The sequence below is a fragment of the Balaenoptera acutorostrata genome, chromosome X (genome assembly GCF_949987535.1).
Source record: "Balaenoptera acutorostrata chromosome X, mBalAcu1.1, whole genome shotgun sequence".
In the NCBI taxonomy this organism is placed as follows: domain Eukaryota; kingdom Metazoa; phylum Chordata; class Mammalia; order Artiodactyla; family Balaenopteridae; genus Balaenoptera; species Balaenoptera acutorostrata.
Genome location: NC_080085.1, coordinates 6,211,335 through 6,226,118, shown reverse-complemented (window position 1 = coordinate 6,226,118; position 14,784 = coordinate 6,211,335). Strand labels below are relative to the sequence as shown.

Sequence of the window (14,784 nt, the reverse complement as noted above, 5' to 3'; positions counted from 1 at the left end):
GTAAAATGTTTCTCTGATTTGTCTGAGGCGCTCTAGCAAACTAATTGAACCTGAGTGGGGTTTGTTGGAACCTCCAATCTGTAGCCCTTTGGTCAGAAGCACAGGCAACAACCTGAACTTGGAACTGGCCTGTGCAGAGGCAGTAGGGGATGTCGTCCTGTAAGACTGAGCCCGTGACTTGTGGGGTCTGATGCTGTCTCCAGGGAGATAGTGTCAGAATTGAATTGAGTTGTGTAAACACCCAGCGGGGGTCTGAGAATTGCTTGGTGTTTGTGCGGGGAATGCCTCCCTTCCCCCGATCACATTGGAATTGGGGGTACAGACCTTTTATAATTTATAAGACTGTGTAAGTGTATCTCTTTTCTGAAGTATGATTTTGCTTGTAACTTGGATGGGACAGTATTTGCAAAATTCTCTGAGATGGAAACATGTTAGAAACTTAAAACTACAAATCAGAGTAAATATGTACATTTAACAACGTGACAGTTTATTCCTCCTCAAAAGAAATTTTTCATATGAGGATTTTTGGCAATCTATAATTAACCTCTTGTGTTTCTCATTGTTTTTTTGTTTTTGTTTGTTTTTGTAGAATTTCTAGAATGATGTTTTAAAACTCTAATACTTCTTTTCGGGGCTAGCAGTAATTTCAGCATGATTATGTGGCAGAACCTGTGACAAGTGTTTAATATACTTCAAGTGCTTAGGGTAATAGTACTCAATAAGTATTATCGTTATTCCCCTTTTACATCTGAAGAAACCAAGACTTGCAGCACTAATGTTGTCACCACAGCCTGCAGCTCCTGCCTTACTGATGTATTTGCCGTGCCGTGAATGGAGTACCCTGTGTTTGCTTCTGCCCTCGTGTTTGTCATTCTTTCCTTCTAGGACAGTCCTCTGCCCTTCCACATCACGCTTACCCATTTAACTCATGCTAAGTGTTGACAGCTTATCTTAAAAGCTTTCTCCTTGTCTAATCCTCTTTTGACCTCACGTGTGTGTACCTGCATTACCTCCTGTGTCCACCTCTATTTTAATACAAATGAAACTGCGTAATGATGTCACCTGTTTGTTAGTAGAGACATAAACTGTAAGCATAGTGGGGCATAACTGTCGTGCTTTTCTTGTGTTCATCAGTGGATTCCTAGTACCTAGAATGCCAGTTTGGCTTCTGAGTCAGTATATAAAGGCTTCAGTGGGCTAATTATTCATAGACATGCCTGGTAGCTTCTAGGAACAAAATGCAAGACGAAGGGGAGAGAATGAAATGGTGGTTTATCAGGTGTCCTAACTGTCCCTGATTCTCTAGAAAATTTTGCATTTTTGGAATTATTTTTGTGCCTGGCGATCTTCCAAAGATCTTCGAGCACGATTCTGGAGAGATGCTCCCAGTGGAGACTCTGACGGTTGGTACCCTCGTACAGTGTGTCACATTTGCCTTCAAAATAAAGAGAAAAGCCAAGGAAGAGGAAGCTGAGATAAACATACGTAAAGATGACTCTAATTTAGCAAAAGGGGCGTGTACTCATAAGAAGGTGACTATCTTCAGATACATGTTTCTGATTTTCTCCTCATTTTACAGTATTCACGGCCAAGGTCTACAGTTTGCCTGGGAACCAAATTAACTGTAATCACATTTAATAAATTAGGATGTGTAACTGAGTTTCCAAGCAAATTATAATTTCATTTCCAAGCATAAATTAGAAACATTTGAATTGAGAATGCTTTTTCCTATTTCATGCATACTTAGCATTTAGATGCCTTCTTTGAAAGATAAAACTGGCAGTTTGGGTTGTTTTTTAAACAGTATAGTCTTTATTTTTTAGAGAAATTATATATGCCCATTGAAACATCTATATAACAAACTGCACAGGAGACTAAAACTTAACCTTTACTCCAAAGTCTACCATCTGGAAATAGCCATGGTCACCTGTGCAGAGGAGTTTTCATAGCAAACCTGTCCTTAGAAACTCCTGCTTAAAAGGTTGGCCCTTGGCTGGCTTCTGGAAACTTAGACTTGGGCGGGGGGAGGTTTTCCCACCAATCCCTAACTGAGAAGAGGGGCTCACTGATCTAAACTATTTTTTTTTCTTCCCTGTATTTTATTTATTTATTTATTTTTTAACATCCTTATTGGAGTATAACTGCTTTACAATGGTGTGTTAGTTTCTGCTGTATAACAAAGTGAATCAGCTATACGTATACATATATCCCCATATCTCCTCCCTCTTGCATCTCCCTCCCACCCTCCCTATCCCACCCCTCTAGGTGGACACAAAGCACCGAGCTGACCTCCCTGTGCTATGCGGCTGCTTCCCACTAGCTATCTATTTGACATTGGGTAGTGTATATATGTCCATGCCACTCTCTCACTTCGTCCCAGCTTACCCTTCCCCCTCCCCGTGTCCTCAAGTCCATTCTCTACGTCTGCGTCTTTATTCCTGTCCTGTTCCAGGTTCATGAGAACCGTTTTTTTTTTTTTTTAGATTCCATATATATGTGTTAGCATACGGTATTTGTTTTTCTCTTTCTGACTTACTTCACTCTGTATGACAGTCTCTAGGTCCATCCACCTCACTACAAATAACTCAATTTCGTTTCCTTTTATGGCTGAGTAATATCCCATTGTATACATGTGCCACATCTTCTTTATTCATTCATCTGTCGATGGCCACTTAGGTTGCTTCCATGTCCTGGCTATTGTAGATAGAGCTGCAATGAACATTTTGGTACATGACTCTTTTTGAATTATGGTTTTCTCAGGGTATATGCCCAGTAGTGGGATTGCTGGGTCATATGGTAATTCTATTTTTAGTTTTTTAAGGAACCTCCATACTGTTCTCCATAGTGGCTGTTACCAATTTACATTCCCACAAACAGTGCAAGAGGGTTCCCTTTTCTCCACACCCTCTCCAGCATTTCTTGTTTGTAGATTTTTTGATGATGGCCATTCTGACCAGTGTGAGATGATATCTCATTGTAGTTTTGATTTGCATTTCTCTAATGTTTAATGATGTTGAGCATCCTTTCATGTGTTTGTTGGCAATCTGTATATCTGCTTTGGAGAAATGTCTATTTAGATATTCTGCCCATTTTTGGATTGGGTTGTTTTGTTTTTTTTGATATTGAGCTGCATGAGCTGCCTGTATATTTTGGAGATTAATCCTTTGTCAGTTGCTTCATTTGCAAATATTTTCTCCCATTCTGAGGGTGGTTTTTTCATCTTGTTTATGGTTTCCTTTGTTGTGCAAAAGCTTTTAAGTTTCATTAGGTCCCATCTGTTTATTTTTGTTTTTATTTCCATTACTCTAGGAGGTGGGTCAAAAAGGATCTTGCTGTGATGTATGTCATAGAGTGTTCTGCCTATGTTTTCCTCTAAGAGTTGTATAGTGTCTTGCCTTACATTTAGGTCTTTAATCCATTTTGAGTTTATTTTTGTGTATGGTGTTAGGAAGTGTTCTAAATTCATTCTTTTACATGTAGCTGTCCAGTTTTCCCAGCACCACTTATTGAAGAGGCTGTCTTTTCTCCACTGTATATTCTTGCCTCCTTTATCAAAGATAAGGTGACCATAAGTGTGTGGGTTTATCTCTGGGCTTTCTGTCCTGTTCCATTGATCTATACTTCTGTTTTTGTGCCAGTACTATACTGTCTTGATTACTGTAGCTTTGTAGTATAGTCTGAAGTCAGGGAGCCTGATTCCTCCAGCTCTGTTTTTCTTTCTCAAGATTGCTTTGGCTATTCAAGGTCTTTTGTGTTTCCATACAAATTGTGAAATTTTTTGTTCTAGTTCTGTGAAAAATGCCATTGGTAGTTTGATAGGGATTGCATTGAATCTGTAGATTGCTTTGGGTAGTATAGTCATTTTCACAATGTTGATTCTCCTAATCCAAGAACATGATATATCTCTCCATCTATTTGTATCATGTTTAATTTCTTTCATCAGTGTCTTATAGTTTTCTGCATACAGATCTTTTGTCTCCTTAGGTAGGTTTATTCCTAGGTATTTTATTTTTTTTTTGGTAATGGTAAATGGGAGTGTTTCCTTAATTTCTCTTTCAGATTTTTCATCATTAGTATATAGGAATGCAAGAGATTTCTGTGCATTAATTTTATATCCTGCTACTTTACCAAATTCATTGATTGCTCTAATAGTTTTCTGGTTGCATCTTTAGGATTCTCTATGTATAGTATCATGTCATCTGCAAATGGTGAGAGTTTTACTTCTTTTCCGATTTGGATTCCTTTTATTTCTTTTCCTTCTCTGATTGCTGTGGCCAAAACTTCCAAAACTATGTTGAATAATAGTGGTGAGAGTGAGTAAACTTGTCTTGTTCCTGATCTTAGTGGAAATGGTTTCAGTTTTTCACCACTGAGAATGATGTTGGCTGTGGGTTTGTCATATATGGCCTTTATCACGTTGCGGTAAGTTCCCTCTGTGCCTGCTTTCTGGAGAGTTTTTGTCATAAATGGGTGTTGAATTTTGTCGAAAGCTTTTTCTGCACCTATTGAGATGATCATATGGTTTTTCTCCTTCAATTTGTTAATATGGTGTATCACGTTGGTTGATTTGCATATATTGAAGAATCCTTGCATTCCTGGGATAAAGCCCACTTGATTATGTGTATGATCCTTTTAATGTGTTGTTGGATTCTGTTTACTAGTATTTTGTTGAGGATTTTTGCCTCTGTGTTCATCAGTGATATTGGTCTGTATCAAGAAAAAAAGGGAGAAGACTCAGATCAGTAGAATTAGAAATGAAAAAGAAGAAGGAACAACTGACACTGCAGAAATACAAAGGATCATGAGAGATTACTACAAGCTAGTCTATGCCAATAAAATGGACAACCTGGAAGAAATGGACAAATTCTTAGAAAAGCACAACCGCCCAAGACTGAACCAGGAAGAAATAGAAAATATAAACAGGCGAATCACAAGCACTGAAATTGAAACTGTGATTAAAAATCTTCCAAGAAACAAAAGTCCAGGACCAGATGGCTTCACAGGCGAATTCTATCAAAAATTTAGAGAAGAGCTAACACCTATCCTTGTCGAACTCTTCCAAAATATAGCAGAGGGAGGAACACTCCCAAACTCATTCTACGAGGCCACCATCACCCTGATACCAAAACCAGACAAAGATGTCACACAAAAAGAAAACTACAGACCAATATCACTGTTCCTAAAGTATTGACACCTGTTTCCTTCTGGGAGTCTGGGTTTTGGTCCATGCTATGCAGGAGGTGCCTATGTGACCAGCCCCCCAGAAAAGCTCTCGGCTTGAAATCTCCCCTGGACTTCTCTGGTTGACAGCATTTCACACGTGTTGTTACAACTCGTGGCTGGAGGAATTTAATGCATCCTGTGTGACTCCACTGGGAAAGTTTGCACCTGGTTTCCTCTGGACTTCTCCCCATAGGCCTTTTCTCTTTGGCTAATTTTGCTCTGCATCCTTTTGCTGCAGTACATCATAGCCCTGAATACGGATGTCCTAAAATTAAGTTCAAGATTTCTTGCCCCATTCCTTCTAACCTACCGGTTTTTTAAGACATATTCTTTTAATTTTATTATATCAAATTATCTTTTTAAACTGTAATTCCTACTTTTTTCAATTTTAGTTTTATATTTATGTGGATGACAAAACGATTAGTAATTCTTTTATGCTAATTTCTTTATTTTTGGCTTTCTAAATTTGATCATGTCTCAGTGTCTTTTAAAAGATACCATTTTCTTTGAGATTATTCATGACTGGCTCTGCCTACTGTCATACCTGATGTCCAAATGGGTTTGCACAAACTTTTTTTCTCACACAATATATAAGTATACGCTTTATATTTTTTTCAGGGGGTGCTGTGCTAGCTCATCTCCTCTTTATTTCTGTGAACTTGTGGAACAGCTGAATTTTACCGTTGCATAGTTTTGCAAGAAAGGCTCATGAGTGTTATATTCTCTGAGTCTTTATGTCTTTGAGAATATTGCTGTCACATGTTTATTTGAATAACAACTTAGCTGATTTTATATATATATATATATATTCTTTAGTATTATATAGCCATTGCTGTATTGCCGTCACACATTAAATTTTATAGAGACACATTAACCTGGGAGAAACCTTATTTTCTCCATCATAATCAACTTGCCTTTTCTACCTGGATGCCTGAAAAATTACATTTTTATCCTAGAAGTTCAGTAGTGCAAGCTGTGTCTCAGTGTTGTTCATTCTTATCAGTATTCCTGGACTATAGCTGACCTTTTAATTTATATATATATATATATGATTTACATATATACAGGTATATAAGTGTGTGTGTTTGTGCACCGGTGCGCATTTTCCCCCTCTGCTCTAGTCCTGGATATTTCCGGAGTGCTAGAAGCCCCCAGGTGATCCTAGTAGGGAAGCAAGTTGAAAGCCACTGGCTTAGCCACCTTCTAATTTTACCCTGAGATACGGGGCAGCCCTTAGATAAACATTGGCGCACACTCTTACTTGTTTGTGATTTTGGATAAATTACAACCTCCCCGAGCTTCTGTCTGCTCATTTGTGAAATGGAAATAATCCTGGCTGTAGGGCCTGGGGAGGAGTACGTGGGGCGAGCTAGGGAAGCAGCTGGTAGAGGTGACGGGGTGGGAGACCCTCGGCAGCTGTTAGCGATGACCTACCACTGGTGAGGGTGGCGGGGATGGTGGTGATGATGGCGGAGAACTCATTTGAGGGGTCCACACTGAAGGTTGCACGCCTGTGTGTTGGCTGGAGCCAGGAGAGAGCCCCCAGGCCCTGGCTCTTTGCCAAGGCTGTGTATTGGGATTGGGCACATGTGCAGTTCTGGTGAATTGAACCAGACACCAAATGCAGAGTTTTCTCCATATCTGAGGCCTCATATTTATATGATTTCTAACATATTAGTATATGTTACTGAATATGATGTGTTTGTGTTCATCATTCCATGATTGCTGCGCAAATTATTGTGCAGTACCTTGCATTTTACACCAAACAAAATGAAGATAATAGTATCTTTTTTAAAAGCATCCAAGAACAGTTAGTTACTATTGTTAGTATTTCATTTTGTTTTTACCATTTGCCACAAGAAAGATGAGCTTAGTGTGTTGCCCAGGTGAGGCACTGAAAACACATTTTAGTTTTAGGCTAAGAGATGGGATGTAGGAGAGACTTATAAGAATTTATTAATATTGTGTAGAATGTTAATTAAAATATGGAGGAGTTTCCCCTTAATGCAGTGCACCCAAGGGCATTTTCCTTCACCTCTTTGCTTTTTTTGAGCCCGTCTTTGGATGCATAATGACATCCTTTAGGCACTGACTACTCTAGAAAAATACATGATCTTTGAAGACTATTCCGCTCTTATTTTTGTATATGGACAGGGCAGAAAAAAAACCAAAAAAAACCAAGTAGGGCTTCCCTGGTGGCGCAGTGGTTGGGAGTCTGCCTGCTAGTGCAGGGAACACGGGTTTGAGCCCTGGTCTGGGAGGATCCCACGTGCCGCGGAGCGGCTGGGCCCGTGAGCCACAGCTACTGAGCCTGCGCGTCTGGAGCCTGTGCTCCGCAGCGGGAGAGGCCGCGATGGTGAAGAGGCCCGCGCACCGCAATGAAGAGGGCCCCCGCTCGCCGCAGCTGGAGAGAGCCCTCGCACAGAAACGAAGACCCAACACAGCCATAAATAAATAAATAAATAAATAAATAAATAAATAAATAAATAAATAAATAAATAAGACCCGGTGCAACCAAATAAATAAATAAATATTTAAAAAAAACAAAGAAAATTAAAAAAAAAAAAAAACAAGTAAAAATTAATCGCATAGTAACTACGTTTTCTCCAAATTTTAAACTTGAGCCAGTGACCTGGCGAAATGGTTATTTATGTGAAATTATCCATATGAATAGTTTTATAAAGGAATTGTAGTTACATAGTTTTATAATTCATAATTTGCCTTAACAGACTGGATGCAGTTGTATAAACAAGAAATGCAGCTTTTAGTAGATGCATCTGTTGTTGTCACGTGTGTTTTCGTTTCTGTGAAGTTGAGAGGCATGACATTCCTTGTGATTTGGGTAACCCGCACCTTTGCTAAAATGTTCACATCCCTCCTGACAAGTCTATGAGTGATTAACTTGTAGTGGCACAAGAAATATGACACGCTTAAAGGTCAGAAGTTTCTTTTCCTGCACCCAAATGATCTTTTGCTCACAGGATTTCCAACTGGTGATCAGGGGACCAATTTACACATTTTCTTTATATCTAGAGTACTAATGTTCACACATCATTTTCTATCACCTATGAGCATTTTTGTCCTTATTCCATTCAATGGTAAATTCTCATTAAGCAATGATTAAAGACATGGGGAGAGACCTTGTGTACAGATACCATATGTTCTCTAATTTATATTCAGACCATTAATATTTTTCAACCTAATGCAAGAGGATTATCCAAGATAATTGATAGAGAACATCAAAATTTGCCTTCAGTAGAGCTGAACAATAGATCAGTTAAGTAGAACGCCTCTATAAGATTACTGTACCAAATCCACGTATTTGTAAGATGATCTTCATTTAAGTTCAAGGACTGAAGACTATTTCTTTCTTATAAATTCCAAGGGGCCCAGTTCCCTCCTTGCAGATTTCAGTGCTGGGCCTGGTGGGGGCATGTTGGAGACTTGTGGATGGTCACGCCGTAGGAGAAACCGAGCCAGGTAGCTCTCTGTCTTTGGCTCTTGTAACGTTATGATCAGAATAACAGAAGAATTTGGAAATGTTAAACAGGAAACATGTAGCAGTGGGAAAAGAAAAGATACATCCATGAGTCCAGTCCCGTTGAGTAGCTGTTGGGAGCTAACTTGGTACAGCACTGCCTAGTTCTCCATGTACACAATCTAATGTAATATTCATAATGTCATCTGGAACACTGCAAGCTCAGGGACCAGTCTAGAAAGCTCCAGTGCAGAGAGGAACTTTCTTTGATTCCCGATTTGTTTCCATGGACCTCAAAATACCCACCACCCCCCCAAAAATCACATTTTTGAATCCATAGCCAAAAGGAAAAGAATTGTCCAGAACAACCCTACATCAACTGGAAGATCCAAATTATTGTGCTAATTATGATCATTCTTCTTTTACACTCAGTGGGAACAAATGTTGCAGATCTGTCTCCTCCAGTGTTTTTAATTCTGGCCCGTTAGCTCGGTGAGTAAATCAGTAAGGGGAGGAGATAGCAGCTCCTGCTTTCCTGTCCCTCCCAGTTCAAGGGTGTGGCGGTTGGCATGAAGATGATTAGAGTCATATGAACAGACAGCCCTTACTTTGTTATCTGATTCCCAAGTTATACTCCGTTTTCATGTGTGAAGAAGTTTGCCATGAGTTGATTTGATTATACATAGTGCAAACTAAGTCCCTGTGATTGCTAACTTAGCAAGCAGTAAACACTTGCCAGATTTAATAAAATTATGTCTACTTGCAAATCTCAGCCGGTGTGGCAGGGGCCAATGATTTTAGTAACTTAAGTATTTTCTTTCAGTGCATGTAATGTATACATTTTGTTGAAAGAGGAAAGCTGGCCAAAACTCTATAGTTGTTCCAGATCCTTTCACATGCTTCTTTGATTCCTAACTTAGATTTGGACCTGAATTTAGAACTTCAAAAGCCAATGAAGTAAAACACATCTAGCAGCTAACAGAAAAATGAGCTGTGAAATTGAATAAGAGAGAAAAGCCTTAAGAACTGATGATGCTTTAAATGTTTATAAAATTGTTTTTTTTTTTTAAATTAACTAGCTACAGATTTGTGGTACGTCAGTATTGAAAGCATGACCTTTCTTCTGTTTTACCTGGAAAGTTCTTGAACTGAGACACTGTTTTAATCCAGTCAATTCATGTTATTTTCAAATTTTATATATCATTAATTAAAAAAACTTTTTTTAAACTTTGTTTTTTAAAAAAAATGAATTAATTAATTTTTTTGGGCTGTGTTGGGTCTTTGTTGCAGTGTGCAGGCTTCTCGTTGCCGTGGCTTCTCTTGGTGCAGGAGCACGGGCTCTAGGCGCATGGGCTTCAGTAGTTGTGGCACGTGGGCTTCAGTAGTTGTGGCTCGTGGGCTCTAGAGCGCAGGCTCAGTAGTGGCGCAGGGCTTAGGTGCTCCGTGGCATGTGGGATCTTCCCGGAGCAGGGCTCGAACCCGTGTCCCCTGCATTGGCAGGCGGATTCCTAACCACTGCACCACCAGGGAAGCCCTATATATGATTATTAACAATCAATTTTATTCTCACCTACAATTCTAATTCAAACCTTGAAATTATGCTTTTTCTAGCTACTGTTCCTAGTTTTCCACCTTTGGTAATTAAATTAAGAGTGTGAAATTTTTCCCTGGTATTTAACTGTCAGAGTATTGATGTCTCGATGTACATTAAATTTACAATATCAGAACTCAGAATGTAACAATAATAATCTGTGAATGCATGTATGTGTAATTGATGTGTATCTGTTGCATGTAAAATAAAGCTCTAAGTCATGGGGTCATAGTCCTTTAAAAAATTAGCATAAAAGATCACTTCTTTAGGGGGAAAGAAACCAAGTACATTTACCTTGTAAACAATTCAAGGGAGAATTTGATGGAGTAAGAATTTTGACCTGCCTTTCCGATGTCTTGGAAATCAGACTCCATGTGTCTTTAACGGGAGAATTTTTTTTCTATTCTCTCCCAGCCTCTGTTCCCCAAGAAGAACTATGAATGCCTGACCAGCTGTGAGTTCCTCAAGTACATCCTGTCGGTAAAGCAGGGGGATTGCCCAGCTCCCGAGAAAGCCAGCGGCTTTGCCGCCGCCTGTGTCGAAAGCTGTGAAGCGGACAATGAGTGCTCTGGGGTTAAGAAGTGTTGTTCCAATGGATGTGGACACACCTGCCAGGTGCCCAAGACTCTGTACAAAGGTAAGGAGCAGAGCGGAGTAGGTGAGGGGACCTCCAGGGCCACAGAGGGGTTTGTGTGCGTGTGAGGGAGGGTGTCAAAGATGTGACTTGGAAGGAAAGAGAGAACTGTAAGAAAATTTACCTTGTGCCACATACAAACATCTGAAAATACTTACTGGACCATAGAAATCAGCCCCAGTGAACTCATATTGGGGTGGAGTAAATCCTTCATGGGAATTCTTCTTATTTTTTTATTGAAGTATGGTTGATTTACAGTATTAGTTTCAGGTGTACAATATCGTGGCTCAGTATTTTTATAGATTATGCTCCATTTAAAGTTATTATAAAATAATGGCTATATCATATGAATTCTTTTAGAAGTTAACATGTAGGAAGGCCACCATCAATTCAGGGACTTTTTTTGTGTTTTTCTCCAACATGAGTAAATGAATGAAGCTCCACTGGCTACCTTGGAGTAACTGTATTCAAATCCTTGGAAAATAGGCTGGCGACGGGGCCTGGCTGAAAAAGGCATAATAGACGCATGAGTATTGTGGGTTTTCTGTTGGCATAATCCAAGAACAGAAGTGTGCTTGCAGGGAACTTTAAATATTTTGATTAGTATCTTAAGTTCCCAGATGGAGGAATTGCCCTCTTCCAAAAGACAGGGATGCAAGTTATCAAACAATTTAGCCGATGTAACAGTTTATGCTGTTACGTGCCTCTTTCTGTAAGTGTGACAGAGTTCTTGTGTGTTAAACCGATGCTCTTGTATTATGTACAGTTTGGCATGCCAAAAAGTATACTACGGGAGACATAACATTTCGTTACTTTTTTGGGTCTAATTTGAAGAGAAAAATAGAATCAATCACTAGGCATTATTCATTATAAGTAGAAAGAGAAATCTCTCTTGCTCTCTCTCACTTTCCCTCTCACGCATCAAGTGTATGTTGTTGCAATGCCGGTTCTGAATTATGGGCTCGTTGACTATTTTCGGAAGCCCATTCTTAGGCTTATAACAATTCAGGTCTCCCAGAAGTCACATACCTGCGCCCTCCTTCTCCAGCTGCCACTTGGAAATACTCTTATCTGAAATCTATGGAATCCATCCAGTTTTCTATTTTTTTCCCCTAAGATCCTTGGAAACCTGGCACAAATACTGTCTCAAATTCAAAATAATTGCTGCTTTCCCTTTCTTAACAGACTGACGTTTCCTTAATGGATTTAAAGTTTTATTGTTTCCATGCCTTTTATTATAAACTACGTAAAATCACTTCTGCCCAATCTAACACCATTTAATTTTTTAAAAGTCTACTATTATGAAACCTGCTCTGTTATTACAGATCATTTGCTATTTAAGTATCAGCATTTACCATAAAAATAGGATGCTTTTAGAATGATTGTTGAAAACCCATTTGTAAAACCTTTTTTGTTTTAAAAGTAAGGCAGTTAAAGGACTCAATATAAATTAAAATATGCTTTTCATGTGAAAGCAGTGAAGAGTCAGTATGAATTTCAAGTATGCCTGGTTCACCGAGAATAAGGGAAATATTCTATAAAGGGCCAGGATAAATGATTAATGATTGAAAGATACCTGCAATTTAAACTTAATACGATGGGCTTTTTTCAAGGGCTGAAGTCACCTTTCTACTACAAGTAAGTCTTGACCTGGGTGTTTGTGGACAGAGGCAATTCATGGAGGGCTAACCACAAATAGAATAAAAAGACTCTCTTGACCTGACAATGACTTTTGCATAATGAACACAAGGATAAAATAGTATTATTTTGAAAAAAAAAAAAATATATATATATACACACACACTACCTAGAGGTTTTTTTCCTTGCTCTCTGAATGAAGGCTTGCTTCCACGTCCTGGGAGCATCTGATAGTAATCAAAAGAGGGTTCTGGTGCTGATGGCCCCAGCCTCTCTGGGAAAGGGTCCTTCCTGACCCAGCGCTTGGCTTTGTGAGGAGAAAAACATGTATCCAGCCAGACGACATGCGTGCAAATCAACCTGACAATCTTTGGGGGCCCAGCTGTCACTGTCTTTCTCACCTTCATAAGTGCCCTCTTAGTGCCCCAAAACGACCGCTGGGAAATGAGCTTGCCTGCCTGTCTCTGCTCACGCTAGGTCTGTGCAGGCACTTTCCTTAGGAAGAGGGAGCTCCACCGCTGGTTGAGCTGGACCAGCCCCGCCGTCAGTTCACAAGTGCGGAGGTTGAGGTCGGAGGCCGCCTCTGAGGGGATCCCGTGGTTGGCAGCAGCAGTGCAGCTAATGCCTGTTCCCACCCGGGCCGGCTCTCCTGTCATTTTTATTTTGACTCTCTCCAGCTACTGTAATAGGACCCTAAACTTCAAGCCCTCTTTGGGCACCCCTGTATTATTATATTATAGCTCAAGTAAAAGACAGATCAAGATCGAATAGATTAAATCGAATACAATCCCTGATTTATCAGTATTTTTTAGGCTTATAAATAACATGGAGCTTCTTTTCTTTGAACTTAATTTCCAACTAATTTGTGGAGTTGTAATATTTAAATTAGATACAGAGTATATACCTCGTGAAGAACCAAATTCTATTGGGCAGACCTGTAAGTTCCTCACGTCCATTTCACTCATTTATTATCTACTGACTGAAGTGTCATCTCATAGGAGATCCCAAAGGGCATTTTCTCAATGTCTCCCCCATTTTGAGTTTGAAAGGGACTGATGTCACCTGGGTCTACGAGTACTGACACATTTCAGCTCAGTTAGTAATTGCTGACTGTGTGTTAGGAGTTATGAGGAGCGCCTGCCATTGCTTATGACCTGTACTGGGTGAGCACCGGCGTGCAAAATCGAAGGACACCGACCTCCACCCGGCCCAGCAGTTCCTCGTCCAGGTGGTCATACGCACGCACTCCCTGAAGTGGGCCAATCACTTCCTTAACTTTTGCCGTAAATTGCTGTGTACCATCCGCTGTCCTGTTTTTCCTTTTATCGCTTATTGAGTTAATGAACAATTTTTAAAACACATGGAAACACATATATCCTCTCTGTCTGGTCCACTTTTGTAGAAAGGAAGATGGGGCGTGGGCTGACTTCATACCTTCGAAGGCTTTATATGCTGGAAACTTGAGTTTTTCAAAACACTGTGTGTTTTGAAAAAATGATCAACAGAATGTCCCGCATTGCATTTGCGCATCTAATTTGGGTTATGCTGTGAGAACTGTCCTTGGCTGACGCCTGAGTTAACTTTACAGACTGGTGTTAGGGTTTGAAACAAAGGAAAACAAAAGAGAGCTTTTCCTTCACCCTTCAAGTAAAGACTATTAGAAGCAGCCCCCTGGAAGACTTGACCATGTTACCGTGGGTAAACCAGCCTCGAAGGTGCTAGTCTCTGACACGCACACCTTTGTGAGATTGTGGGAAATTCACAAGCTGGTCTTCTATGGGTGAAACACAAGCTCCGGTTCGTTGGGGCACTGGTTTTCCTTTGATCCTCCCCTATTTTAGGTCTGGTTTACAGCTTAGTTGGACTGTCCTCTGTCTAGAGGTGATGCTTTAGGATCTTACTGCCTCTCCTCACTCCCAACTGGGACACTTGGTTTGGGGAGGGAAAGAGAAAAGCTGAACTTGTTTTCCAAATGTAAAGACTCAGAGTAGTTTGTGGCCTTCAGTTAGGTAGGTGGCCGTGACACAGCACTCATTTTTCTTTACCAGGTGCTAACCAGGAATTAACCCTATATCAGTTTGTTTCTTCCCAAAAAGATCTGATGTGATGATGGAGTTGATTTACTATTTCCATGAATCTCTTAGTATTTGAAATATATAAACCTCAGGATTTTAGAGATGGGCCGCTTTTCACAAATTAACTTTTCACGTTTTGAATATA

At 39.9% G+C, this 14,784-nt stretch overlaps 1 protein-coding gene across 1 annotated transcript in view; it reads left to right on the top strand.

Moving 5' to 3' along the window:
* Window positions 1-14,784, top strand: part of ANOS1 (anosmin 1) — a 192,358-nt gene that overhangs the window by 127,941 nt on the left and 49,633 nt on the right. Inside the window, exon 4 of the mRNA XM_057537945.1 lies at window positions 10,707-10,929. Coding sequence (XP_057393928.1) covers window positions 10,707-10,929 — 223 coding nt within the window. The remainder of the gene's footprint in view (window positions 1-10,706; window positions 10,930-14,784) is intronic.